We start from the raw sequence: 27,337 nt of genomic DNA, 5'->3' as shown, positions 1-27,337 counted from the left end.
TTTTGCTGCGGCTGGGTAAAGAGCATCCTAAGTGTTAATTCAGACACGGGGGAACCTAGCACTTACCACTTCCATTGCTAACACAATGCAATCAGGCTGTTTGCTGATTCAACAGATAAAAGGCTCAAACTGCTTTTCTTTCCCATCACAGAAAACTACTTTTAGTGGTCAGAAGAGGCCAGGAGGAGAAACAAGGCAGGGAGACAGCAAAAGAAATCTCAGAAGATCTGAGATCTTACTGGTCACCTCGAGTAGGAGTCTGCAGCCCTGGCAGGTTTTGGATATCTTCATATCTCAGGTGCTGCTGGTTTTTATGCGACTGCAGTGTCACAAGAGCTGTCACACACATACACTCTCTGCTGAAGTGCATCCCTATTGCTTCACGCAAGCAGAAAGGTCAGACATCATGAAGGATTCTAACTCCACTCCTGAGTCAGCCTTGCTAATGTATAAGCTAATTCTGCAGTCCTGAATGGATCATTTCTTTGTAATCACAGAAATGTTACATTCATAAATGTAATGACAATTCCAACTGCCCACACTGAGACCATTGCAGAGGCACCCACTGATGGCCATGGTCCTTTCCCATTCCATGGTGCCTTCTCCCTCTGGACCAGCTGCCTATCCTGCTTGATGCCAGAAGTTTCTACGCAATGCAAAGATGCTGAAATGTCACTGAGAGTCAGAGATTTATTGAGGCATTATTCACCACTGGGCAAGGACCAGCTTCCTGTACTCACTGAGAGACGCAGTGATCTGGCAATGCTGGGACTGGGATTTGCTTCCGCCACTGCTCTATGCCAGTGGGGAATACAGTGCAACACAATTTAGCACACACCAATAAACCTAATGGCACTATCTGAAAAAAAACAAGGGAAGTATTAGTCTCAAAATACTCTGTTCAACACCTACCACCACCTTTTAACCTAATCTCTTTAGGATTATGTTTCCTCCATCCCCCGTTCAGCACTGTATTAGATATTACTGCATAACACACACAAAACCCCAACACTGGCATCTATGCAAAGGTACCTAACAGACCTTGAATCCATTTCTGTATGGCTGTTCACCACCTACAGGCTGTTTACAGCACCATGTACAAAATCTCATCATGCTTCTCTCCAAAACAGAGGATCTCTGCACCATTACCTATTCTGAGATGTCAGAAAACATCTTTCCTAAAACCTCAGTCCCATGTTCAATCTCCTACTGACAGCCACAGGGTGAAGCTCTCCAAAAGCACTGTATAAACATCCTCATATTCCAACCAAGAAGTCTTCTGCCTACAAGGAACCTGGAGAGGGGCTGTGGACAAGGGCCTGTAGGGACAGGCCAAGGGGAATGGCTTTAACCTGCCTGAGGGGAGACTGAGCTGAGCTCTTAGGCAGAAGCTCTTCCCTGTGAGGGTGCTGAGGCGCTGGCACAGGGTGCCCAGAGAAGCTGTGGCTGCCCCATCCCTGGCAGTGCTCAAGGCCAGGTTGGACACAGGGGCTTGGAGCAAGCTGCTCCAGTGGAAGGGGTCCCTGCCCGTGGCAGGGGTTGGAGCTGGAGGAGCTTTAAGGTCCCTTCCAACACAAAGCAGGCTGGGACTCCACAATTCCATGAAACATCCTGCCAAGCACCACCCAGCTATCTTTGCAGGTCCCAGCACACACGCAGATCTACTGCCGAGCCCTTTGATCAATGCACAGAGTATCCAGCTTTGCTCCCTTCCCCTCATAAATCCCTCTGCAATTTGTGAAGAATATGTTCCTGCTGGGACCTTCACTAACCACCTTTTCTTATTCTTACAAGATCTCTCACACTATGCAAGCTACTGCCGCAGCATTTATCTTCCACAATCATTAAAGAGTAAAAAAGGACCATGTCACGTTGAATGAGCTCGCATTTGAATCTTTATCTGGTTTTTAGGTCTGATATATGAAACCTTCTAAGTTTCCTTTCCTGTAGCTTTCACAGTCATATTCTTTCATGTAAAATATTTGCAAAAGAACCTCACACGGTGCTTACTAAATATTATCTTCCACTGAATCGAGTCGTTACAACAAGGGTAGTGGCGTGTGCTGTACAGCGAATGTGATCACCCAACTCTGAAATAGTTTCCATTGATGTCATGCACGGGAGGAACTAACAATCCCACTGCAAATCAGGCAATTCATTTTCAAAGATGCTCAGTTAAGTACTGTGCTTTCTTTGATGGTCTGGAGGCCAGACCGTGGGGGAAAGGTGTCTTTGAGCTCAATGGGAATACTGGCGTCATGTAACTGGTGCTAAGAATAAATCAGTGCACACTTATATTATCTGCCCCTTGGTCTGCCCATGAGTATATCCTTACACACACTGCCTCACGCAATGAAAGGGACGGTCCCCAGGAAGGGTGTGAAGGGATGAGACAGATCCAGGGATGCCAGCTAAATGTGGCTTATGCTGTAAATCAGAAATAACCCCCAGAAAAGCGCCCAGGAGGTGGAGCTGAAGGGACCCCCAGAGCTCTGTTGCACAGAAGGAAGAGGTCGACAAGTCATTACGTGGTTATTAAATCATGTACAAATTAAATCAGGCTCTGAAAAGATCATTGTCTTTTTAAATTGATGTTTGGAAGTTTACCCAGGGTGCACACAGAAATAGAGAGATATGAACTATATGTTTGGATTGGGAGGTATGGATGCCAGGAGAGGAAAAGGGAAAGGTCAATACAAGTAATCGTTGTAAAAAGAATGGTTCTTTCAATTAAAATCCTATTTTCATCTTTTAAATTAAAATTGTATTTTCATCTTTTAAATTAGATGTGCTTTATGGGTGATGGGCAGTCGATGCTATACACTCACATTGACAGACGCGCTACAAAAAGGAAATGAGGAAGACACACGCTCTAGGACTGCATCTAATCATTTCTAACATTTCAGACTAAATCAGTTACATGTTTACAGCAATCAGCTTTCCTGGAGGGACAGGAGTGTCCAAGTAAACTACAGCTGACACACAGAGAACAATTCCATTTCTTGACGATTCAATAAGCAATAATCTGAAGGGTAAAGTTCCCCGTTGCTGACAGCTGCCAGGTGAGAAAGGGGAATTGTTTTCATTAAAGACAGAGAAAGAACCAACAGGTTTTTATTCACTGGGATCAAAGCAAATATACACTGACAAGCTTAACAGTTGGGTTCAGGTGGGGGGGGTGGTGTGTATTTGAGTATTATCTTGGTTAATGTGTTTCTGTGAGGTCATAAAATGACTCTGCTGCTGACAGGAATGAGTTGTTGCGCACAAAAGACCTCATGGCTTTGACTCCAGGCGTAGGACTTGGACCTGTCATATTTAATACTTTCTTAAAGTGAAACTCGAGGTATTTCCACATAGGGAATCCCATCCCAAGACTATACAAAGGACTACTTTTATACAACCATCTCCATGATGAAGCATCCTTCCTCTTCCTCCCTCCTTGCAACTCCTGAGCACCCAAAACTGCCAAGTACATTCCTGCAGAGCCAGACCCGCCAGCTCTGCTATGGGGAACCCGCAGCAATGACACTAAATACCATGATGATGGGCAACTTTGAACTGTACTAGTCTGCTATCAATGTTAAGTCTGTGACAAATCTATTAGGTCCCCTAAAGATGCCCAAATGGCTTGACTAAGAGTGGACCACAGTGCAACTATGTTGTGCACTAATTTATACTCCTCTATAACAGATTTGGTTTGTGTGTTAGATCTGCAACTAGAATGATTAAACTACATTAGAAAATACGCTATGTTCTTCCCATTTCATAACAAGTCAAAATCATGTTTATAAAGTCATTAAATGCCAAGACAAAAAGCAGTTATTTCAATAGTTCTCCTGCAAAGGCTGCTTTTGCACCTATTTAAAATGTAGACACCATTAACCAACCGACACCAAAACATCACTCTGAAAGTCATAGTAGCATGCTTAAAAACTGGCACTTCACCCTTTTACTCAAATATATTGCTGGACACATGGAAGTTATTATGTACAATAATGATTTCTACTTCGCCTCCAGCCTACATTTTTCCTCTGGGTCACTCAGGAAACATTTTTAATGCTATAAAATAGAAGCCTAATTCAAAGAGTATCGACTCCAGGTATCTTTTATATCTTTCTGACTTCAAGCTTGCTCTTAGTGGGGTTGGTTGCCTGCGTGGCTCGGATGCACACGCAGGTGCACAGCGTGATCTCGCATGTGCAAAATGGTGCTGTTCCCTTTTTATCACCCCAAAAGATTCACTTGGCTGAAATGCTACCCCCTTAAACAAAGACATAGGCAATGTTTCGCAGCCACAGAAATACATGAAAGAAGGAAAACTTCAAAGGTAGGAGTCACAAAGATGTCCTAAATCAGTTGTACTGTATTAGCAGTGACTGAAAGGCAAAATGCTGTCTTCTGGATGAATGGAAAACTCAGGTAGCTCTCAATCAACTATAAATATTAAAATACTCATATATCTCTTCACAGTCCAGGTATAAATTATGGCTACTTGGCCAAGTTCCAGCTTAGTTAATTACAGTCTCACATAAAATAATACCCTAATCTAGTTGAAGTGTGACATAATAGGGGATTTATATTAATCAGAAAATTCCTGAAAAATCATTCATTTAAGGAGCAATTTCATTCCAGATTTCTATCTATTAATGGAAGTTTTCACCAGAAAATGTAAGCTGTAATCACCACCTTATATTTTTGTAGTGATCTGTCTTAGGGTTTTATATGATTCGCATCACTGTAGTACTTGAGTATCTTCTATGCAAAATCAATAGCAATATCAAAGTCCATAACTGGATAATGACGTTTCCAGAATGACAATAGAGCTGCAATACCTTCTCTAACACCTTTATTCTCTTACACTGTCATTTTCATTTCAGGGTTCTGCTTGTGTGGGGTGTTTCGACGTTGGTCGTGTTGCGGTTTTGACAACCACACAAACAGTTGTAAAGGGACCTGCAGGATGTGACAGCAGAGCTGATGCCTGGAATTTTGTGTCACCGAGATTTCTAAAGTGAATCAAATCTTTAAACAGCCACCAAATCATTGCTGAAGCCATCGAGCCTGAGAACAGAGGGTGAGGGTGAAAGAGTTTAAAGGACTGAGGAGACACAGTACTGGGAATTGGTTCACCGTATCTCCACTAACTCCAGCAGTGTTACCAGCTCCACTGATGTTACATGTCCCTTTGCATTTAAACGCCTCAAACCAGTGTCACTTCTATCAGTGGCCAGTGATGCTCTTTGGGCTTGAAGCCATGGGGATGATGCCAGCCTCACTGCAGGGACAGAGCCTCCCTGGAAGAGCCGAGCTCCTGACACCCATTCTGCTGCTGTGCTGTGTAGAATACATCTAGCACACAACACTGGGGCTCCAAGCAAAAATTCTGATGTGCATAAGGTTGTTATAATTTAATGTACCTGGTTAAGAGGCGCCCAGGGCTCTTGGGAAGTTTGGTTCCCCGCTGGGCACTTCACATGGCATTAGAATCACTATAGAATCCCAGACTGGTTTGTGTTGGACGGGACCTTAAAGCTCACCCAGCTCCAACCCCTGCCACGGGCAGGGACACCTTCCACTTGCTCCAAGCCCCTGTGTCCAACCTGGCCTTGAATTCAGCCTGAACTATGCACGAGTCACAAGGTGGGTAAGAAAACCTCAGGGTTTGTGTGGCTCAGTAAGTGCAACCCAGAAGAAGCGGCTGCCCCACACAGTAACGTGGTGCTGTGACAGCAGGTACCAGCACAGCGCGTGTGCAGAGAGGGATGTCTCCCACCCTAGACGCACTGCCTCCCCTTTTATTTAATGCTGTAGAAATAAATCTGATCGTAGCAAGAAGCTGGGATAATTTCTTCAGTGAGGTTAGATGCTGCTTTGACTACGCTGACTGCTACCTCCTGCAAGAGCGCCTTAAATCTCCCTGGGCAGGGTTTGATGGCACAGGAATAAAAATGTCTCTGCCCTGCTTATACCTCAGCTTCTCCTCCTGCAACAGCAGTGATGAGCAACACGTTCGACTTCTTCTAGTAGGGAAACACCCTTGGCTGTCCTCCCTGTTTGCTCTCCAGTTTGCTCCTTTACTGCTGGAAAGGCAGATGCAAAGTTTCCCAGGTACGGCTGGCATCTTCCAGAGGGTTTGCACATCAGTTACCAGTGCTGGCTCACAAGGGACCTCTGCAATACAATTTTTGCCCGCCTAAGGGCATTCAGACCACTGCTCGCGAGTGAAGAACCTTGAGCATCATTTCTCCATCTTGATTACACAGCTCAAGTGCCCACCTCATTTACATCAAGCCAGACAAGGGGATTCGGGCCCACAGAGCCCTAATTTCATTTCATTTAGCCTGCAGTCACAAGACTTCTTTTTCTGTTGAATTATTACTGGATGGCATTAAGACATACGGCCTGCCAACAATGTTTAAATGACTTTCTGGTCCCCATCATCACCAGCAGAAAGCTAACAAGATCTGTCCAATCTATCTAAATAAAGATGGGAGGGAGCTGGGAGGAGATGGTGGCATTTAATGAAGCAGTAAGGAACTGAGGCTTTCAAAAATAGATGATAGACCCTAACTAAGTAAATATAAGATGGCAACAATGGCATGATTGCCTTATTATATTTTCACTGCATGCCTGCTCCAACCAGTTGCATGTGTTTATTCTCTCTGGTTTCTAGGCAGACACAGCAATCCCTAAGTGACTAAGCAATCCTCTGACTGAAGCAACAGCAACAATTCATTGAAAACATAACAATCTGCAAACCAAGCTGCACAGACCCACAGGCCACTTGTTATCTGCCATCAGAGCAGAATGCTTCATCTAGGGTGGGTGATGGAGATGTGGCAACAGAAATCCCACCTCAGCCTCAGGACGTGCAGTGTCTGCAGCACACCCTGCAGGTTTTCACCATCCCATTAGCACAGTGTCCAAGCAGAACCACTAAGTATTCAGAACCACTAAGTATTTAGAATCACAGAACAGGGTTGGAAAGGACCTTAAGATCATCCAGTTCCAACCCCCCTGCCATGGGCAGGGACACCTCACACTAAACCATGACACCCAAGGCTCTGTCAGCCTGGCCTTGAACACTGCCAGGGATGGAGCATTCACAACTTCCTTGGTCAACCTGTTCCAATATATATACCTCAGGGAACAATTAAGGGCCACAAAAACTAGATGGGAAAGCTGCTATGGATTTTGAAGGGATAATGGGCACAGGGAAACAAAAGCCAGAGGAAATACTAATTCCTGAAAGGCTACCATTGCTGGAAGTCCCAGAAGTAATGTAATTAAGAAGGAACAGGGAAAACAGTCCCTTGTTTCACTGTTAAACAGTGCTTCAGACACTGCATGCACCCACTGTGGGGTTCTTTACCAGAACATGGGCAGAGACCCAACTTTTAGAAGAAGTGTGTGTGAAACAGATGCCTAAAACCAGAAACTCACAGAGAGGTGTTTTTATCTGAAACCACTCAAAATGGCTGGGTTAGGGGGGGAATAGTCTGACTTCAAGCTGCCAGAATACCCCACCAAAAACAATGATGAAAGAAAGGAATGAGAGCTGTGTCATAATCCTTTCAACTAGCTCTGGCAGCCAGACTAAATCCGAGAGCTTCAGGGAACCACAGTTCCACCTTTGAGTCTTTTCCTCCTTTTCTGCATGAGATGATGCAGAAACTCTGTGTTGCTACACAGCAAAAGCAGCGAACGCATACAGGTGACTCAAAACTTCCTGTCGACTTCTAAGAACAGAGGAGAGCATCTGTGATGGCAATGTATGGTTTACCTCAACACAACTTTTTTTCCCCAAGTCCAAGTACTCTGTATTCCATATGGACTTATCGGGGCATGTTTCTTGCCCCCAGGATCCTAGGATGTGAAAGATCTTGCCATGTTATGACAGGCATCCATTTAACAGAACTCTCTTTTGGTATTTCTACTCCTACCTTTGAGGAGAAGAAAAGATGGAAAACAGCACTGGGAAAAGAAAATAGTTTGAATTGTATTTTTATGCAGACGAAGTAAAGATAAACTCCATGTCCTCTCTCAACACATTCCTGCTTACCCATAGATGCAATAAAAAGCAGCCTACTGAAAGCTTTTCATCCCTCCAAGAAAAGAAGAGTCTAAAAGAAAAATGAGTGCTCTAAACTATTCTAAGCAGTCAATTTGTTAAGCAACCATGCAAGTTACTTCTGCTTGGAGCAACAGAGCAATACCAACAAGAGCTGCAAACTGCCACGTGAGCTGCATCAGGATTCATTATTTCATATTACAATGTCTGGAAGTAAGGAGAGCAAAAGAATGAAATGGAGTACTATTTGGTTTCAGCCAGCAAGGAAGCTGTTAGGGATATCAGCTTCTGGAAGTGAACAGACAGCTTAAAGGCAGATCAATCAAGCTGCTTCCTACCTTGCCATACACTGATGTAGCCTCTTTGCATCCCAATGCTCAATGACGAGCAAAGCAAAGATGAATGGTCTGAAACCCAGTTGTGGTGAGAACTGTTCAGACTGGGCTGCGTGAACTGCCTGAACCTTAATGTTTGAAAAGCTTTCATGAAATAAGAACAGATGAGCAGTCAGTATCCCATGATCAACTAGCATGTCCTACCAGGGAAAGTGAAACATGGTTGACAGCAAAGCCATCCTGCTGTAAATGTTATTACAAATTAATAGAGTAAAGAGGTAACTTACTGAACAACAAACCTCAGAGCATTATGCTTATGCTTATGAAGGAGCATCTAATCAGCACTGAAACCAAAGCAGCTTTGCTTTATCCAGCACCAGCCCAAGGTGTGTCGACTGTGGTACCTAAGATGACCTGAACTCCCGAGGATGCTCTCTGCCTGCGGGAGGTCAGCAGGACCATCTCTTCAGTGTGCTCCCCTGTGTCTCTCCAAGCAGTGAGCTTATTCTCCAGTGTTTCAATCAGTTGGGAGAAGAAGATAAGTTTTGCTTCATTTCCAGTTGTTTTGTAGTAAGATTTGGCATATTTAAAACTATAAAATGTGACTGAAACTAGTAGATAGACCCAACAATTTTGGGGGGAAGTGGAAAGGGGAGATGAAGCAAATACATCCCTGCCAAATGCATGAAAATGATCAATACTGGAATACGGCCATCAAATCCCAGACTGAACCTTTCCAGACAGCCCAGCAAGTTTGAGATGAATGTTCTTCCTTCCCCACCCTCTGCAGGAGAGCTTGCTCAGAAAAACTCTTTTCATATGTTCCTATTTGCTGTTTCTAGCCAGGTAAATGGGATGGAAAAAGACTCATTGTTTGCATTGCTCTGAGCCTGATGGGAGGGGAAAGACTTGAAGTGCATGGAAAGGTGCACGCCTGCTCTGCTGTCCTGTGAGACAAGGAAGCACGGGGGATGCCTGAATCCCACTTAATGGAGACATTGATTACTTGCAGTTTTAGGCGAGCGTTAAAACTCACAACACAAACCTTACCTAAGTAGCTATGGCAGAGAGGTCATCGGTCCCTTTGCTGCATGTAGCAAAAGAGAAATCTGAAAAAGTGCTCACAAAAAGATTAGACCAACGCGTTTCTTGTGTTCTGTAATAAAAGATTCCCAGGCATAATTTGCAGGCAATTTTAGAAATCACAGCTTAATAATAGAAAGGCACTGCAAGAAGGTTACCCACGTAGGTCTTGCTATTTCCAGCCATCCCTCAAACTCATTTTGATGTGTTTGCTCTACAAACTCAAACTCTAACCAATTTCTTTAGACGATGGGTAAAATCCAAGGGAATTTCCTATCATTTTGATTTAGCTAAACCCCTGTGATCTGATGAGATTGTGGTGTTGACACTGTCACACTGTTCAGGCATACAAAATCACGAGCACTTTTCCCAATACATGGATGACTCTCTCCTTTGCCTTGCAGAGGACACAGGCTCTGCCAGGAAACATCACTCCACAGCTACAACTCATGCAAGTTAATACCCTGATTAGAAAGACCCTGTTCTTTGGCAGGGGCATTTCTAACACCCATCTCCAGCCAGCACTGGACACACTACCAGAGTGATGGACACTTACAATAATCTCCCATCATGTGAAATTTGGGTGTAGTTCTTGATTTACTGCATTTACTGAAGCATTATCATGGCAGGGAGATGCTGTCCATCCACCAGAGTACAGACACCTCCCACCAGCATCCCTTTCTAGAAACCAGCAGAGCTCGACGCACCTAGTTCACTGTTATTTCCACATCTCCACCTGCTTTAAAGCATAAGGAACTGATGCTGATGTGGACAAGCCTAAGAAACTTGTAGCACAGGAATGAGTAAAGTTGCAGCTTTTCATGTCTAGTACCAATGTGTGTTTGTGCTCTGGAGAGGACAGGGACACTGGAGAATGCCCATAGCTGAAGGAGGAGAAGGACATGAGAAATCCTGCAACAGAAATGGCTAATAAGGGTTTAAAATACTTCCTTACTCTGGTTAGAAAGTGATCCGAATTACCCTTGATTTTTCCACATTTTCAGTGTCTGAGTTGAAGAGATGCTGCGGCCCCTGACAGCTGAGAGCCACCCGCTACTGACACAGAATCATTTCTAAGCATCACAAAAAGTCTTTGAAACATCCCTTAGACACTGACAGTCAAATTTGTCAAGAGTTATGCAAGGAGGAGGCTTAGAAATCCCTTAATTTGCCAAAATGGGAATTGCTCATGTTCCTCTTGTGCCTTCATTTGGAAGCCTTACCCTTGGTTTCTACCAGGTAGAAAGAGGCAGGTAAGAAATAAACCTGAGCTAACTGAGAACAGAACACCAGCCAAATGAAGTGGTGAGGGAGGTTGGGGCTGCCCGTGCAGCAGGCACCTTCCATCGAGCTGCAAACCAGCGCCAGAGCTGCATATGCAATACAACAGCACGCCAGCTCCTTCTTATTCCACTTTGTTAGCCTGCTGAAAGTAGGGAGGGATAAACCCCCCCCAGCCAGCAGTTTCTGTTCCTTCTCATGCTGTTTTCCCTCCAGGGTTGTTACTGCTTTCTTTCTTTCTCTACCTATAAGGCAGGCTGCCCCGATGAGAGATGCCCTGGTGATTTTATGGGCAGAAGTGGATGGGAAGGAGGTTTCTCAGCACCTGACATTGCAAGTATTGATAGACATTGTGTTGTGACACACAAGGAATTCCACTTAAAGTAAATGAGCTTCTTAAAAATGATTAAAGTTACAGGCACGTGCAAGGGGAACTGGATAGCCAGAGGTCAGCTTAAACCTGCAACAGGCAAAGACCATCAGAGTACACAGAATTTGCATCTCATGTACAAACCTGACACAACAGATAGTAGATTCACAAGCAAAAACACACTGCAAAGCCAGCCCCTGCTGGGTATGCTGGAGATGGAGCACTGGGCACATCAGCTAGGGGCAGCCCCACATAATCTGGGTCTCACCCAGGCTCCTGACATCAAAACCATTCCAGCACAGCAAAATCATCTTGCTTAGTTTGACTGACTATAGTCTTCACAAGATAAGAGGAACCACTTGGGCTATCTCAATGCAGTTATTACACCACCTTTAACATGTAGCCACTCGCAGAGCCCAACATCAGTCATCTGCACCGCATCAGACCAAATCTGTTATTTCAAGTAACTTAAACTGGTTTTCATCCAACAACTCTGGGAGCTGGGATTTGAAATTAGCTGGGTCTTCCCCTCCAGCTCCTGTGGGGCATTGTCCACAAAAACTAATAACAACAACGGCAGCAATAATAACTATGAGAAAGCAAACACCCCCACAAGAATTATAACAGCTTCATCAGGTATTTCAACCTCTTCCGTGAGCAACTTGTATCTAATCCTGGGAGTAAATTACCCAGCGCACTGACAACCGGCACGTAATGAAACTGCATTGCCACTGGCCCTGCTGATTTCTTCAAAGTTCCTTTTATCATAGGAAATGAGTGGATCAATTAACACTCCTTGGAGCACTTTCTGTTTGTGGGCAGAAGAGCGCTTGCAAAGCCTGATGCAAGACCTGCAACCTGGAGAGCTACCACATGGGAGGAGTAAGGTGATGGCTCAGCACAATGCGGTACCGAGACCCCTGGCTTTCCTTTTCCCTTCCCTCTTGCTTTCTCCTTAAAGGCAATTGCACCTGCCAAGTTCTCCCTTGCCTAATGTTTAACAAAAGGAAAGCTGATCAATGATAGCTCCGAGCTGCTGCTCTTCTCCCAGGAGCCAGGAGAATGAAGCTAACCTGCCACTCCTTCATTGTTGCTGTTTTTAAAGCTCTTGGACACATGATGCCTATTGCAGGCAAAAATCTTTTATTCCCCAACGTCCTCTGTTAAAGAGCTCTTACAGTTCATTATTTCTACCTGCTCAACACACTTTTGACATAATTGCCTTCGTGCCTCATTGCGGGGCTTGAAAAGTGGAATCTGAAAAGCAGCTTTTTGCCATCGCTTTATTTACTTGCTGAAGCCCTGTTTACACACCAGAATACCACCCGTATTATTTGTCGTTCTTCTAATTTGTTTAATGCGTTCCGTTCAAGAGGCCACATGTGCTAATGCATCAGAGGAGTAAGTGGGTTGCTCGCGCTCTATTTAAGAGAGGAGAAAACTATTTTCTGAGCCAAATCTCTCCCATCAATGCACTTGCTTTCATCAAATTCAAGTCAGCGAGGATGCAGGGTAAGGGAAATGCAGAAGAAGAGAGCAGGGAGAGACACCAACGGCGCTCACTTGGATGGCAGCCACCGAGTTTGTTCTTTTATGTCCTAAACATCCCTTCTCCTTCACAGGAGCCTGATGATAACATCAGAGGGATGTGCTGCTCTCCAAAGGAGCCCATGCATTACAGCCCCTCCAGCATACACAGGTCTGTATCTCTGCTGTGTCAGTGTGTTTCTCCACTGCCACAAAACTCCTGTCTGGCAAAGAAATGCACTTCCATTCCCTTTGAAAGCTATTTGACTTGGTGGGTGTCCATGTAACACTGCAAGATGAATGCATGCTATATCCATTACAAACTGCTTTCATCTTCCATTCAGCAATAGGCATTGGATGTCAATGTATTAATTACAATCCACTGTGCCTGTTCATCACGTAACATTGAAGTATTCAGTAAATACCCATTAACATATTGGAGTCTTTCCACAAATGTATCTTGTCTGACTTGGAGTGAATGGGTTCATAAAAATACATCTTAAAACAAAATAGGGAGGATAATAGCAATTCTGTAGCAAATTTTGACTCATATACATCTCATATTTTAGCAGATGATGGGTTAGTAAATTGTATTAAAAGCCAACCAGCTCCATTAGCTCTGCCAGAAGATGCATTACACCTCATGGCAGCCTCCAAACCAGTCTATTTAGGAGAGATGTGCATTTTGCATGGTTTATGTTACACTGAATATATACTAATGATAAACCCCCCCAATAATAATTAGTGTTAAAATAAGTCTTGATGTGCTCCCTAAAGTAGTCAGAACACACGACTGTTTTATACCTTCTTAAGGCTGAAAATTACCATATGGGCTTGTTTCAGGGGCTGGAGATGATTTCAGTGGCTACCACAGTGTTAAATGAATTAAAGACAGACGGTGCACACTTTTATGCTGTTTACTGCAGAAGAATCTGGCACACAGCTCTTAGTTGCTACCGCAGGCCCCTGAAGTGAAAAGACTGAAGATAACAGCCTCTGCTATCAGTAATGACCAAATGCAACCAGATCTTATAATCACTTCTGAAACCACTTTGCCTCCAGGTCCTACAGGAATATAAACCCTATCTAGTGATGCTTGGAGATAAGCTATAGATGTAAGGACTGCCATGTTCTTTTGGTTTTTTTTTTTTGGGCTGAAAAGGAAGTTTTGGTTCCACCTGGTTTGGTCTGTTCATGAATCTGCATTGCCCTGCTGTAGGAAGCAGGACAGGAAGGGCCATGCTTCTCACCCCAGCCAAGGTGTCCGCCATGGGAAACCACAGCCTTTTGTTGCAGGACCAGCATAATAAGGAAAACCACATTAGCATTCCTAAGAATAATAACTGAGTGAGATTCCTGTCCTGCCAATCAGGATCTCCTGGATGGCTCATTTTTAACTTTATTGCCAATGAGATTTCATCTCAGTCTCTTCATCTCAACTCCCTCTTGGCCTGTCCCTACAGACCCTTGTCCCAAGCCCCTCTCCAGGTTTCCTGTAGCCCCTTTAGGCACTGGAGCTGCTCTAAGGTCTCCCCTTAAGGAGCCTTCTCTTCTCCAGGCTGACCCAGCCCAGCTCTCTAAGCTTGTGCGTCTCACTTTTCACCCTGCCCCTTTCTTGCTGCCTTGCTTTGAAATGACAGTCATTCCCACTCCCTTTCTGTCCCCTTTCCAGCAGTTTTTAGGGCTGGGATGCACAGTGCTGCAAACTGACACCACAGCAGGACACTGCTCCAGGTGTTTCAGTGACCAGGAAGGCACCCGTGACCTCCTTTAACACATTATTCAGGTTCCCATGATGAACAGAACGACAAATAATGCATGCACTCAGCATATTTCTTTTACTCGTTTTGTTAAATCATGGTCACAAATTACTTCTCTAAGCAGCAAGTTTCTAATAATACTACTGGGGTGTTGGTGCCTGGACTGGGGTGGAAGTTCTAGGGTTGAAGTGTGGCTAAAAACATAAGTTCTGTGGGACCTGTACTTACTGGTCTGTAGAAAGAATAATTCTGCAGCTGTGTTTTAGATACTGCAGAGGGGAAATGTGATGGCAGAAGTGGTGCTTTGGACTCATGGCAGGCCTGAGCTCCCAGGTATTTATTTCTTTTGAGAGCTCTTGATTTTCTTTCTGAACTTTTGATCATCAGCAAACTTATAGAATCACAGAATAGTTAGGGTTGGAAAGGACCTTAAGATCATTCAGTTCCAACCCCCTGCCATGGGCAGGGACACCTCACACTAAACCATCTCACCCAGGGCTTTATCCAACCTGGCCTTGAACACTGCCAGGGATGGAGCATTCACAACCTCCCTGGGCAACCCATTCCAGTGCCTCACCACCCTCACAGGAAAGAATTTCCTCCTTAGATCCAATCTAAACTTCCCCTGTTTCAGTTTTAACCCGTTACCTCTTGTCCTGTCACTGCAGTCCCTAATGAAGAGTCCCTCCCCAGCATCCCTATAGGCCCCCTTCAGATACTGGAAGGCTGCTCTGAGGTTTCCATGCAGCCTTCTCTTCTCCAGGCTGAACAGCCCCAACTTTCTCAGCCTATCTTGAGAATGAGCTTTTTATGATGGTGCTAAAGACTGACATTGGCGACAGCTGAGTTTCTCTTCAAACCCTGATGCCGCTGAAGCATCTCTGAAGCTTTTTCCTTTTCTCTATAGGTTATCACTGGTTTTTATTCTTTCTGGAAGTATTAAAGCAGAACCAACCCTTGCGTTCAGCTTACGCAATTTCCTACTGCTATATTTCTCTGTTTCTATCTGGGCATCCTGGATTTGTCAAGGAGATTTTCTTCTGTGAAGAACATGAAATAAAACCATCTCAGCTGTGGCTCTACATAAATCGTATCATTGCACTGGGGATATGTACTGTACTTGGTAATTTTCTGATGGCTGCTCTGGCATTTTGATTAAGAAATTAGCACTGCAGCTCTGTAATGCTATACAATATCAATAAAGTACGTGCTAAATGAACTAAGAACTGGCTGATGGACAGATCTCAAAGCACTTCTCAGAGGGGACCACTCAAATGGGGTTAGTCATCCAAAGCCCAAAGCTGTTCAACATCTCCATTGAGACCTGGAAGGAACACAGAAATCCCAGCTGACAACAGAGATGGATGGAGTGGAAGGAAGGACTGATGTGCTGAGTGCCCTGTATTTGCTTCACAAAAGTCTTTTGCAGTCTTTGACCGCAAAAAGAGTCTTTTGACTGCAAGATAAAAGGAAATGGCAACATGAAGTTTGGGTCTGACTTCCAGAACTGGCCTCTGGGTTTGCACTAGTGGAACAAAGCCATAGGAAAGCCTGCAGTGCTTCATCCCAGCTCATTGAAAACACAAATTACACTTTTCAGATCCCTGCCTACGTGATCTGAAGGTGTGAAGGGGTTTGGAACTGGATGATCCTTAAGGTCCTCTCCAACCCAAACCGTTCTATGATTCTATGTATGTAGGGCTGCCAGCCAATTTATGATCTCACCAATACTTGCATTTGCTCTTTACTGATGTAATTTTGTGTCTGCAAGCAACCCAAACTACTATTATTTGTGTATGTGAAATTGCTTCAGTGAGCACTGCTGGTATGGATCACATAAGTTTTGGAGAAATGGTATTTGCCTGGGTTTATGCACCAGTGAGTCACTCATAAGTACTTATAAATATTTAGATATCCTACCCTTGCAAGGAGACGTGGAGACATTTGCTAGGGCCTGTACTAGATCACCTCCAAAGCACTATTCCACATCACAAATTCTCACATTAAAACCCAAGCTTACCAGCTCAATGCACCCCGAAAAGCATTCTAAACCTACCAGGATATTGAATTCTAGTGAGTTTCCTTTGCAATTTGTAGACAATAGATTTCCAATAACAACTTGTAATTAGTTCATTTTCTCTTTTTCAGTCATCACACATTAAGCCCATTGACATTTTGCAGATAGCATCTTTGGAAATGAGAGAGATATGAAAAAGATACTAGAGTTTGGCAATTCACACTCGAGCGCACTGATTCTGGTGTGCACCTAATACATCAGACAGAAACAGCACCAGTTTCAGATGCTCTCCCTGCCTGTTCATGAGATAAAGCTGGACACTAATTTTTGAGCAAAAACCACAAAATCACCATTTTAACCATGCCTACATTTGCCATTAATTCTGCCAAAACTTTACTGTAGCAGATTCTTAATTCAAATCATAGTGCCAAAGTATAGAAACTAAGCAGAGTACAAAACTGAGCAGCAAACCCCGGTTAGATGAATTAGTGTCTGGTCTCAATGTGGAAACATTCCCCTTTCTGGCCTAAGGCAAAACCGTGTCCTTCTTTCCACTGGTAAGCACACAGCCACATGCAACATATTTCTTTCTCAATCAGAGCATTCTTAGTTTCTCCCCTGGAACCATATTTCAGCTTCCAAAGCATTTTTGCTCAGATTGAATTTGACTTTCTTGCTACAAATTAATTCTGGGTTTTTTTCCCTCTGAGAAAATACCTTTTACTACATTCAAAATGCAGCAAAACAACTGAGGATACAAACCAAAACCTGACTCTGACAGCTGTTTTGGGGAACGATGAACAACAGAAGGCTCTGCTGGAGCCCAGTGATATTATTTTAGGCTTCAAACTCAGAAGTGAAGAGTTTCACAATGAGAAGAACTTTAAAAGAGAGAGAAAAAGAAATCACCCTTTTTGCAGAATGTGTTTCTTTGAGAGCAAGGCAGGGAAGAAAAAGAAAAAAGAAATAAAGGAAAATCAAAGCAATAAAGTTTTCCACATTAAAAAATTACCTGCCTGCTAAAATGAACCTGCGAGTAAGGTTATCCCAGCCGAGGCATCCTACATGTGTTACAGGATGATTCCTAGTGCTCAAGCCAGGCATCTTACACTCCATTTATGCATGAGGTAAGGAGTTAGGTGCTTCTGCAGATGATCTAAACAGTAAAAAATGTATTGAGAGCTGGCCAAAGGCACTTCCAACCTCTAGTGTGTGCCTGGAGCTCGGTCCTGTGCTGCAGCATGGGCACCAGCCCTGCACGCAGAGCCCCTGGGCACTGTACGTCCACTTTGCTGAGCTGCTGCATCTACCTACAACACACCACTGCTGGCTCGGTCCAAAGAAAGCCTAAAAACCCAGTGTAATGATCACAGCCTAGCTGTGGAAATGTTGGTTACTAAATGCTTTTGCAGTGGCTTGGATGCTTGTTGGTTTTCCCCATCATCTCTGCCGCAGAAATCAAGCTAAAGAGATTTACAGTATTTTTTTAGCTTGATTTTTAACTTTTAGGTTGGTTTTTTTTTCGGCCGTAAGATTGCACTATTAAATTAATCATTCCAGGAAATGATTTTATCCTTCACTTCCTCCTCAGTAACACGGCTCCACGCCATTCCTCCAGGCGAGCAGGAATGGGCTGCTTTGGCCAACTGAAGGAAACCTCATTTCTTTCCCTAAGTAGTTCACATCACCTCTAACACTGCCTCAAACCGAAAGCAGAGGCTGATGCTCCCCGTTTTTGAAGTTTAGATATCACATAGCTCACCGAAGCAAATCAATGTTTGCAAGCTAATGAATTATTTCCAAGTTTGTACCAGTATCTGCAGCAACACGAAAGAAAAATCACATAGCAGGGAGATTACAGCTGAAGAAGCAGAGCATGGTACACAAATCGTCAATATTTTAGGACTATGATTTGATCCTGCAGATAAGTGTTGCTGCAGTATTGCTTAAGAGAACACCTCAAGCAAAAAATTCTACTTCACAATATAGTTGTCTAATATCATTAACTGGGCTTGACCAATCTGGCTGGAAGGGAGCAGTAACAAATACCCAACCCCATCTGCCATCAAGGAGAACAGATTTGAAAAGGTGTGAGTAAATGCTTCATCTGAACATGGAATTTACAGATGCAATTTCTGCTGGAACAGCTGGCTTGCTAGATGCACATGGAGAACCCATATTATGGACATATTTTATCCAATACAGATATTCATTTTCATTATCACCTTCCTTAAGCTGTGATGTCTACCAAGAATAGATATACTGCTGAAAGCTTCCTTCCTAACCCAACAGCTCCCTCTCCCACCTGACCCAATAGCCCTTCTTTAGGTTTCATTCCCTCTTCCTCAAGGTAGAACTCAGCTTTTCCCCAGCAAGCATCAATCTCCACGCTTCTGGAACAATTACAAAGCTCTGCCCTAAAGTAGTTTCCAGCAAATCAGAAATATGCACACCTCAAAAATAAATCTGGTTTCTACTCCACACTCCTAAGGAGCCTCTGGGGATGCCTGGAGGGGTCAGCAATGGATGGCTCGCTCCTGTGCATTGCCTGGTGGGGAATACAGCCACCGGAGATTTTAGGATGAATGCAATAAATCTGGAGCCAGTCCAACACCACCTGCTGAAATATGCTCCTTCCAAACAATATTTGTGTTCTTTAAATAATAACATATCCATAGATGATGACATGTCTCTCATCTTAGAGAAACAGCAATTTTCTGCCTACATGCAACATATATGCATAAATGCTTGGGAAATGACAACTGGACTGAAAAATAACAATTCAGTGTTTTTCTTTAAAACTACCTTTGTGGTTTGTTTTTTTTTTTTGTGATCCAAATAGGACATCAAGGGTCTCAAAATGTTGCTGCAGAGCTATGAGAATCCGTGTGATAGAGCAGACCTGACGGGCCACACTGGGAAGCACAGGGCATGCAAAGCGATCTCAAAGCCACGACGGTGTGGAGATGGAGGGAGTATCTTGGGGTATAACTTCAACCTGACCTAGTGAAATAGAATCATGGAATGGTTTGGGTTGGAAGGGACCTTAAAGCTCATCCAGTTCCAACCCCTGCCACGGGCAGGGACATCTTCCACTAGACGGGGTTGCTCAAAACCGTAATGAAATGCGAAGTGAAGCGGTGAGCCAGGGATGTTGGTTAGGAGAATGCTCTAATTGGCAATGAGCTAGAATTCAAGGGGATTTTATCGCAGGGTTAGTAACTTCTTATTAGCTAAACAATATTGACAAGATAAAACCATTTTGATGGAACGCATGTTTCCCCTCCCTTTGATATATTTGTATTACAAATTGACCTGTCCACATTGCTGATAATATAGATCTAGAAGAATACACTGATTTTTTTCTTCCTTCAGCTAGGCTGTCACATCTGCCAACCTGCTACTTTCCCATTATGGAAGACAACAGCAATGCCAAAAGTGACATGTCTAATTCTAACAGCCTCCAGTCAGATACAGCTCCAGGAGTCATATCCAAAAATCACTCATCTGAGCATATTTAAAGTATGACTCAGCTGGGTATGTGCTTGCCAATTCACCAGACTATCTTCATGCTGATTAATTAGACGCATGCTCTGCTTTAGCTCTTAGAACAACTAAGCCTTTCATTTATTACTCACTTAGTGACTCTTTGTGACAATATAATGACAACAGACAAATATATTTGCTAGTGCTCTATTTTTAGAATGTGAAAATCTTGAGACCACCATTAAACAATTAAAACTGTTTAATTATGGCCCTGAGCCTGCTTATCTAATAACATTTATTAATGAGAAATTAAAGACACCTACAAGTTGTTCTTGCCAGAGCTGCCAGGAGAGCATTTCATCCACCTCATGCATTACTTATGTATGATTAAGGCAATTCGAACAGTGATACTTAGGTCTGTGTTAATAGATATTTCTAGGCATCCTCATACGCACAAGCGGCTCCTAGAAATTGTATTCTGGGTGTTCAGAAACAAAAGAACTTTCAGAAAATCAGAAGAAAGATGATAGGGTTGGTAGGTGGGATGCTATTTCTGTCCATAATCCAAAGCTGTGCATTCAGATGTGTGTGAAAATGGTTAGCATGAGTAGAAATGAGTATTAAAAATAGCACCTATTGCACGCACTGCTTGGAAGGGTGAAACCAAGTTTCAGGAAAGGTAAGAGGTTGGGTTTATCTCATCCGTGCACTTTTCATTCATTTACAACTGATCAACACGAAGAGGGATCAAAATGCCTTTTGAATTCCGTGGGTCTTGGAAAGAGACAATAGGTCAAGAGAAAGCAAGAGACGGAGTGAGAAAAAGACATTTTGTGGCTCTGTTAAGTTACAGAGAGGCCAGGAGACTCTTTAAAACAAAATACAACGTCTAAAGCAGCACAGAATGACAAATTGGAAGCTCTTCATGTTGCCAAGGTCATCCGCAAACCTTTCCAACACTGCGGCACTATACCAGAACACAGTGCACCCAAACAGATGTGATGGAGGCTTTGAGAGAATAAATTAGATTGAGACTTTCTGATGTCACTGAATGCTGGCCATTATGTTCCTCAGCTTGCTAAGCAGCCAGCCCCGCAGCCTGCTGCCAGCATGCAGAAATGAGCAGCTTGGGTGGATTTCAAGCAACAAAACCATCACCTGAATAGGCCAAAAATGGGAAAGATGTGCAGAACGTTGTACCCTTAAACTGCTCTTACAAGCCTGATTTTAGCTTATAGCAAAGCACAATCTTCATAAGCACTCAAAGTGTGTGCTAAAGACAAGTGTTTGAAGTATTTTTGAAGGGTTTTTTTCCTACATCACGTAACAAAGGGAAAAGATAAATTACACCCAACTGAAGTTCCCCAAAATTTCGGAAGTTCCAAGCAAGCAACTTCGTTTTTAAATTGAAAGCTGATAAGCCATTAACATAAAGGCAAAGATTCTGAGGAAATTTGTACTAGTCAGCCTGATTTTCAGCTTCAGATGAAGAACAATTCTCTTCGTACCTGAAATCCTCTTGATAGACACTCATTGTTACGCCTTGGGTTCTGTTACAGTATTTTTGCAGTTTATTGATTACCATCTCTGTTCTCTGGCTAATATTTTGTACTTGTCTTATTTTCATTGCCTACTTAAAATTCACTGAACCAAAACCTCATACAAATGACTCCTGGAATTCAGCTTCAAGTTGCTGTGACTTTGAGAATCCGTTGATCCAAATATGCTCCGAGTAACTGCATGTCAAGCCTTTATAGCAGGGTTAATTCACTTTATGGCCTTCTTAATGCATGAGGTTTTATGTTTTACTGTATATCTCCTGTTTTGAGTGTGCTGTGTTGAATTAAACGCATATATGGCTCAAACAGGTCCAAGGTGACAACTGGGGCCAATTTTAAAGCACTTTAAACAGCCTTCCAGTATCTAAGCAGGCCAACAAGACATCTGGAGTGGGGCTTTCAACAAGGGCAGGTAGGGACAGGCCAAGGGGAATGGCTTTAAACTGCCAAAGGGGAGCCTGAGATGAGCTCTCAGGCAGAAGCTCTTCCCTGTGAGGGTGCTGAGGCGCTGGCACAGGGTGCCCAGAGAAGCTGTGGCTGCCCCATCCCTGGCAGTGTTCAAGGCCAGGTTGGACGAAGCCTTGGGTGAGATGGTTTAGTGTGAGGTGTCCCTGCCCGTGGCAGGGGGGTTTGGAACTGGATGATCTTCAGGTCCTTTCCAACCCAAACTATTCTATGATTCTATAAATGCCACATACAAAAGTTTGAGAGTCCAGTTTAAGAAGCAATCAACTTGTCACTGGCCTGTACTCAACACTTCCAACAATTGAACCCTGATTTTCTTTAGAGAGTAATAACCACATACAAGTACTGGGTAGCTCTGATCATTGAAAAAAACCCCACATTTTCTGCCTTTCTTTTTTAGTCTCCCAAAGGGACAGGCATCAATCAAACTGTCTGCCATCCAGGAGAAGGAGACAACATGGGCCTTTTCCAGGGAAGGACTTCAATGAATGCTTAACTTAAAGCATGAACATAAAGTAACGAGAATAAATGGGATGACACAAGTACTTATTTTTGCACACTTAGTAGCTTGGTGACCTAGGGATCCTTGCAAATGGTACTGAGATATGTATCAAGACTGCACATAATCCAGTAACATGGAAACAAAACGTGGAAAACATCATTCCCAGGCAGAATATTCAGTAAAACACCTTCCCCACAACAAACACTCACATTACCGGAAGACATTTAGAGAGGTTACCACCATATATCCTCAGGGTTACTCAGAAACCACATACTCAGGTCTACAGACCTGGCCAGAGCACCAACATCTCTCCACTGCCATCAACAAGGAGCACAACAAAATCCACAAGAAAACAATAAGCCTCAAACACCTCAAGCAAACTCCGAGCTCACGCTTATCCTTTGGAGCACAATAACCTTTGGGAACAAGCCTTACATAGTGTTTCCATTGCATGAAACACAAAGAGGAATTAGCTTTGCTGACCGTATCTAGGAAAGCAATGCTGCCATCACAAATATTCACGTCTTCAACACCCAGGAGAGACAAAAGCCTCAGGACTCACGGAAGGCTGTGTAGAGCTCCTGCAGCGTTAAGTGACCATCACTGTTGTAATCATCAAACCGGAGAAGGTCTTCTAGGCTACAATCCAACAAATCATCTTCCAGGTCCTCCTCCTTCATTAGCTGTAGCAAAGAGAACAGGAAATCTTACATGAAATGTACAGCTACAGACCCCCATTCTGGCTCATCCAAGAGGTTTTCCATTACATGACCTTTGGGGCGAGATATATTTATCATATACATCATTATGTATTTGCTTTGTGAAAACAAGGGAAGTCTGGTTTTCTTCTCTGGAGGTAAGGCCAAAATGGTGTTCCTTGCTTTTAGGACTACAAGAATGCATGGTATTTTCAACACTAGAAGTGTTTTTCCAGCCCCTGACAGTTTGTTTCTTATGTATTGCAAATATTTCACACCCTCTACGTTAAAAATGGTGAGAGCTTTTGAAGTCATACATCCAAGTTAGCAAAGAGCCAAAATCAGACCTAAGCATAACAAACATATTGGGTTCTCCTGATTTATTGTAGAACGCAAAGAAAACTGCTGAAGTGTTGCATCTTCCAGGCAGGAAAGCTTTTTGCTGTAGCACAGGGACTCTTTTATTTACTATTCTAGTTCTGGCTCATTATATTGAAGCAATTTAAAGTAATAACGCTAAGAAAATGACCCTTCACCTGGCAAGGAAAAGTGTTCAATAAGAGTGAGATCAACCATAACTTCCAAGATCAATCTTCTAAAGATGGAAATTTCCCTTTGTCTGTCTTTGTATTGGAAATTGATTAACTTCTCATAAGCCCGACAAGTTTTTACTAGTCCTTTTGATTTAATGTCAAGAAAAAAAACCAACCCAAAATGACCACAAAACACTTCAGCTGCAACAAATTCGGTAGATTTACGAATCTGACTTTAAAATACATTCAAGTTTGAACTGGAAATAACATTCCTATTACCACCAGTTTTAATAGCCCTGCATGCCCATGGCTGCAACACACTGCCAGGTTCAGAGGGAAAGCATTCAATGGGGTGTGCCAGCAGCCAGGAGGCAAAGCAGCTCTAAAGTGAGAGGGATGGACCATCGGCTGCCTAAAGCAATTCTGTTGTGGAGAATAATCAAGTGGGCAAAGACCCCCATCACCTCCCAGTGCAAGGAGCTGCCCCAGTGCAGGACTGTCCTCCCCAGAGGGTCTCTGCTTCCAGTTTCTCCTTTGGGGTGAGTCCTTCTGCAATGAGCCTCCTAAAGGCCTTAAAACTGCCTTTTTCCTGCAGCAGAGCACGTTACCTGCCTCGTGTTTTTCCTTGCACACAAGGTTATAGTGCTCAAGAGAATCTTTTTCCTTTAAATATAAGAAAGAAAAGGCACGGCAGCAGCTCATGCAGCAGCCAGAGAGGAGGAGATCCCATTGCACCACGTTCGCTTCAGCTGCCTCTACCCTTGGGCAATGAAATCCCCATCTTTGGGGGAATTTTGAAGTTGCAGAGAGCCAACCCAAATCAACAACAAAGCTGCCTAACGAAGCAAGAGAAGGCCTGGCAAGACTGTAACATGGAAAATTAGCTATTCCTCATTGCCTAAAAGGGAAACCGCCTGAAAATTGGGAGAATAAACTGGTCACATGGGAGCACGTGAAAATCATCTCGCTGCTTGAGCTAACAGGAGAAATCAAGAATTAGCACTCTACACATAAACTGAGACCACTACTGCTGTGAGACCCTGCAGCTGCTCTGCAGGTGTGTCCTCAGCCCAGCCAGGACATCCACCACACTCCCACCAAGGGGTGCAAGATCAGCATCATTCAGGGAGGGATTAAAAGTATCCATGGCTTACAAGGGCAGCATGAGGTCTTTAGAGAGGTGATCATGCTCTGTAGTGCTGGTGGCAAGCTTTTGTGGGGCTTTTCTTTGGGTGAGGGGACTCCTAGCTGAGGGCTGAACTTAATGTGGTCCATCCAACCAGCACGTTTACTGGTCTTGCTAACAGTGAAAAGAACTGAAACGATAGTAGTCAAGGTCTATGCTTGTGAGAGAGACCTGGGCTCCCAGCACATCTGCAAATGGGCCCAAAGTAACCTTACAGCAGACCTTAGAGCACTGAATCCTGCTCCTTTAAAATGCAGGTCGCTGTTTCTTCTAAAGGTAATGGCTTGCAGGGTGTCAAACCCTTATTTCCATGAAAGGTGTGTTTTAATATCCTGACGGAATAAGTTTCATGTAAAAAGGGGGGAAAAATGGAAGTGTAGAACAGGCACTTATGCAAAAACTGGCTTTGAATTCAGATAAAAGTGTTTTCTTCTACCTACCATGTCTTTATAAAAAAAATCATTGCATTTAAATGAACTATTGTATATATTCATAGCCCTGAGATCTAAAGGAACTTCTGCTGACACTTTGCGTTGTGCACAAAGGACCATGCATCATGTCAACAGCCTGAGGATTAAAGTGCAGAGCAAAGTGTCCTGCACAGGAGTGAGCTGAGGGAGGAGAGAGCTTGTGTCTGTGCTCCAGCTTGCTCACAGCTTGCATTTACACACTGCAACTACAACGTGCTTCGTGTTCACTGGGAAGCATGAGCGCAGATGAGGTGCTCCTGCAGAGCACAGTGGGAAGGGGCAGCTCACAGGTCCCAGGCAGGTATTGGCTTCCAAAAGGCTGTTAAAAGGCATTTGCTTCTAATAATATGGAAAAGACAAGATCTTCCCGCATCTGGCATAATGCATTTTCTCATATTTACAGGACCATTTTACCAGCTCTGCATGTGCAAGGAGCAAGTTCAGGACACGGAGTAATCAGCTTGAGTACCTGGGCTGTGTGCTCAGTTCACTTTACCAATTAGATGAATTCCAACAGCACAGCATGCCCATCGTTAGAGATAACAGTTTTCTTCCCAGCTCCCACCCTTTCTATCGTTACAAGGTTCTGCACATCACCTCAATCCCCGGCACCTGCTGGGGATTTGGGGAAAACAGACCTGTTAAAAAATATTCCAGCTTTGTTGTCATCTTACTACATGCAAATGCACGGTCCAGAAGGCAGGGAGGAAGAATTAAGAGATTTCTGCCTTACTTACACACACCTAAAAAATCCACATTAATTCTCCCCAAGCTGGCTAGCTGGAAATACTTCAGAAGATGATGGCTAGCAGCAAGGATGGGTATCTGTTTTCAGAGGCATGGATGGGGCTGGAATGGTGCCATGTTTGCTGTTTGCAGAGGAGCTTCAAATGTTTGAGACAGCACCATCTCCCCAGAGAGGCAGAGAGAGGCTCACATGCTGCAGTAGATTTCCCTCCTTTACCTGCTGCCAGGCCGGACAGTTACAAACGACTGCTCTCAGCAGAGCGCTGCTGTGTTACATTCAATTCACACTGAATGAAAAACGCAATCCACTTCATAATCCCATTGTCACTGAACAACAAACCCACCTGCGCCAGTTCGGAGCTGCTGAGGTGCCCATCGCTGTTCACATCCAAGTGCTTAAACAGATCTTCAACTAAAAAGCGCTTCTGGGATACTCTGTCCTTGGCTGGGATGCTCGGCAGGCTTTGCCGATGAGCCTGCAGGTCCAGGAGGATGCTTTTGAGGCGGCTGTAGTCTGCCATGGTACAGGTGTCACCTACAAGATAAAACCACATTACTGGACATCAGATTAGCCTTCATCTTTTCAAAGGACCGAGCTCCTAAAGGGGAAAGACAGGGCACAGCCAAAGACAGGCTGTCTGCATGTACAGCATCACTCAGCTCTGCACTTGAGGAGCTCCTGAAGTCATTACCTTTTATAATAGCTGGCAGTTTTGCTAAATCCTGCTGTCAAGGATGCTCTCCAGCATGCTATTTTCCAGATTACAGGGCTTCAGTTACAGACTTCCATGCTCAGCTTTGTAATCCCTACCCCTATTAAACTGGCTCTACATTTTTCTAAAGTTAAATTCACCTATGCTGGGATTCCAAGGTGAAAAATAAACCTTGGAAGAGCTGATGCTTAGGAAGTGCCACAGACAGAAATAAACGGTACACCTGAGAGTCACCCTGTGCCAAACACAGGGCTGATCTGAAGGAATCCTTAAAGGCAGCCCAGCGTGGTCAGATGGCTGGAGGGAGCACACTGAGGAGCCCCTGTGGCTATGGTGTCACTGGTGCCTGAGCACATCACCCCGCTCCAGACTGACATAAGCGCTTTCCTCAGCCCCTGACCAGGGAAAAAGGTTATCATCACAGAAAAACCCTCGAGCCCCTTGATCTGAAGCAGCATGGACTCAGTTGGAGGAATCAGATTGAACCTTCATGACCCTGAAAGCTCATGCTGCACTCGCAGCAGCCACCTC

General features: G+C 43.9%; 1 protein-coding gene across 6 annotated transcripts in view; it reads right to left on the bottom strand.

Annotated features, from left to right (window-relative positions):
* FSTL4 (follistatin like 4) overlaps positions 1 to 27,337 on the bottom strand; it is a 201,878-nt gene that overhangs the window by 69,859 nt on the left and 104,682 nt on the right. For all 6 annotated transcript variants that reach the window (XM_061457080.1, XM_061457079.1, XM_061457082.1 and 3 more), the window contains 2 exons: positions 26,438 to 26,628; positions 23,022 to 23,142 (listed from right to left, as the gene is read on the bottom strand). In XM_061457080.1, coding sequence (XP_061313064.1) covers positions 23,022 to 23,142; positions 26,438 to 26,628 — 312 coding nt within the window. The remainder of the gene's footprint in view (positions 1 to 23,021; positions 23,143 to 26,437; positions 26,629 to 27,337) is intronic.

Source organism: Pezoporus flaviventris, unplaced genomic scaffold (assembly GCF_033815535.1).
Source record: "Pezoporus flaviventris isolate CSIRO_AGI_PZ_B2104156 unplaced genomic scaffold, CSIRO_AGI_Pfla_v1 ptg000023l, whole genome shotgun sequence".
NCBI lineage: Eukaryota > Metazoa > Chordata > Aves > Psittaciformes > Psittacidae > Pezoporus > Pezoporus flaviventris.
This window is presented reverse-complemented; position numbering and strand designations above follow the sequence as displayed.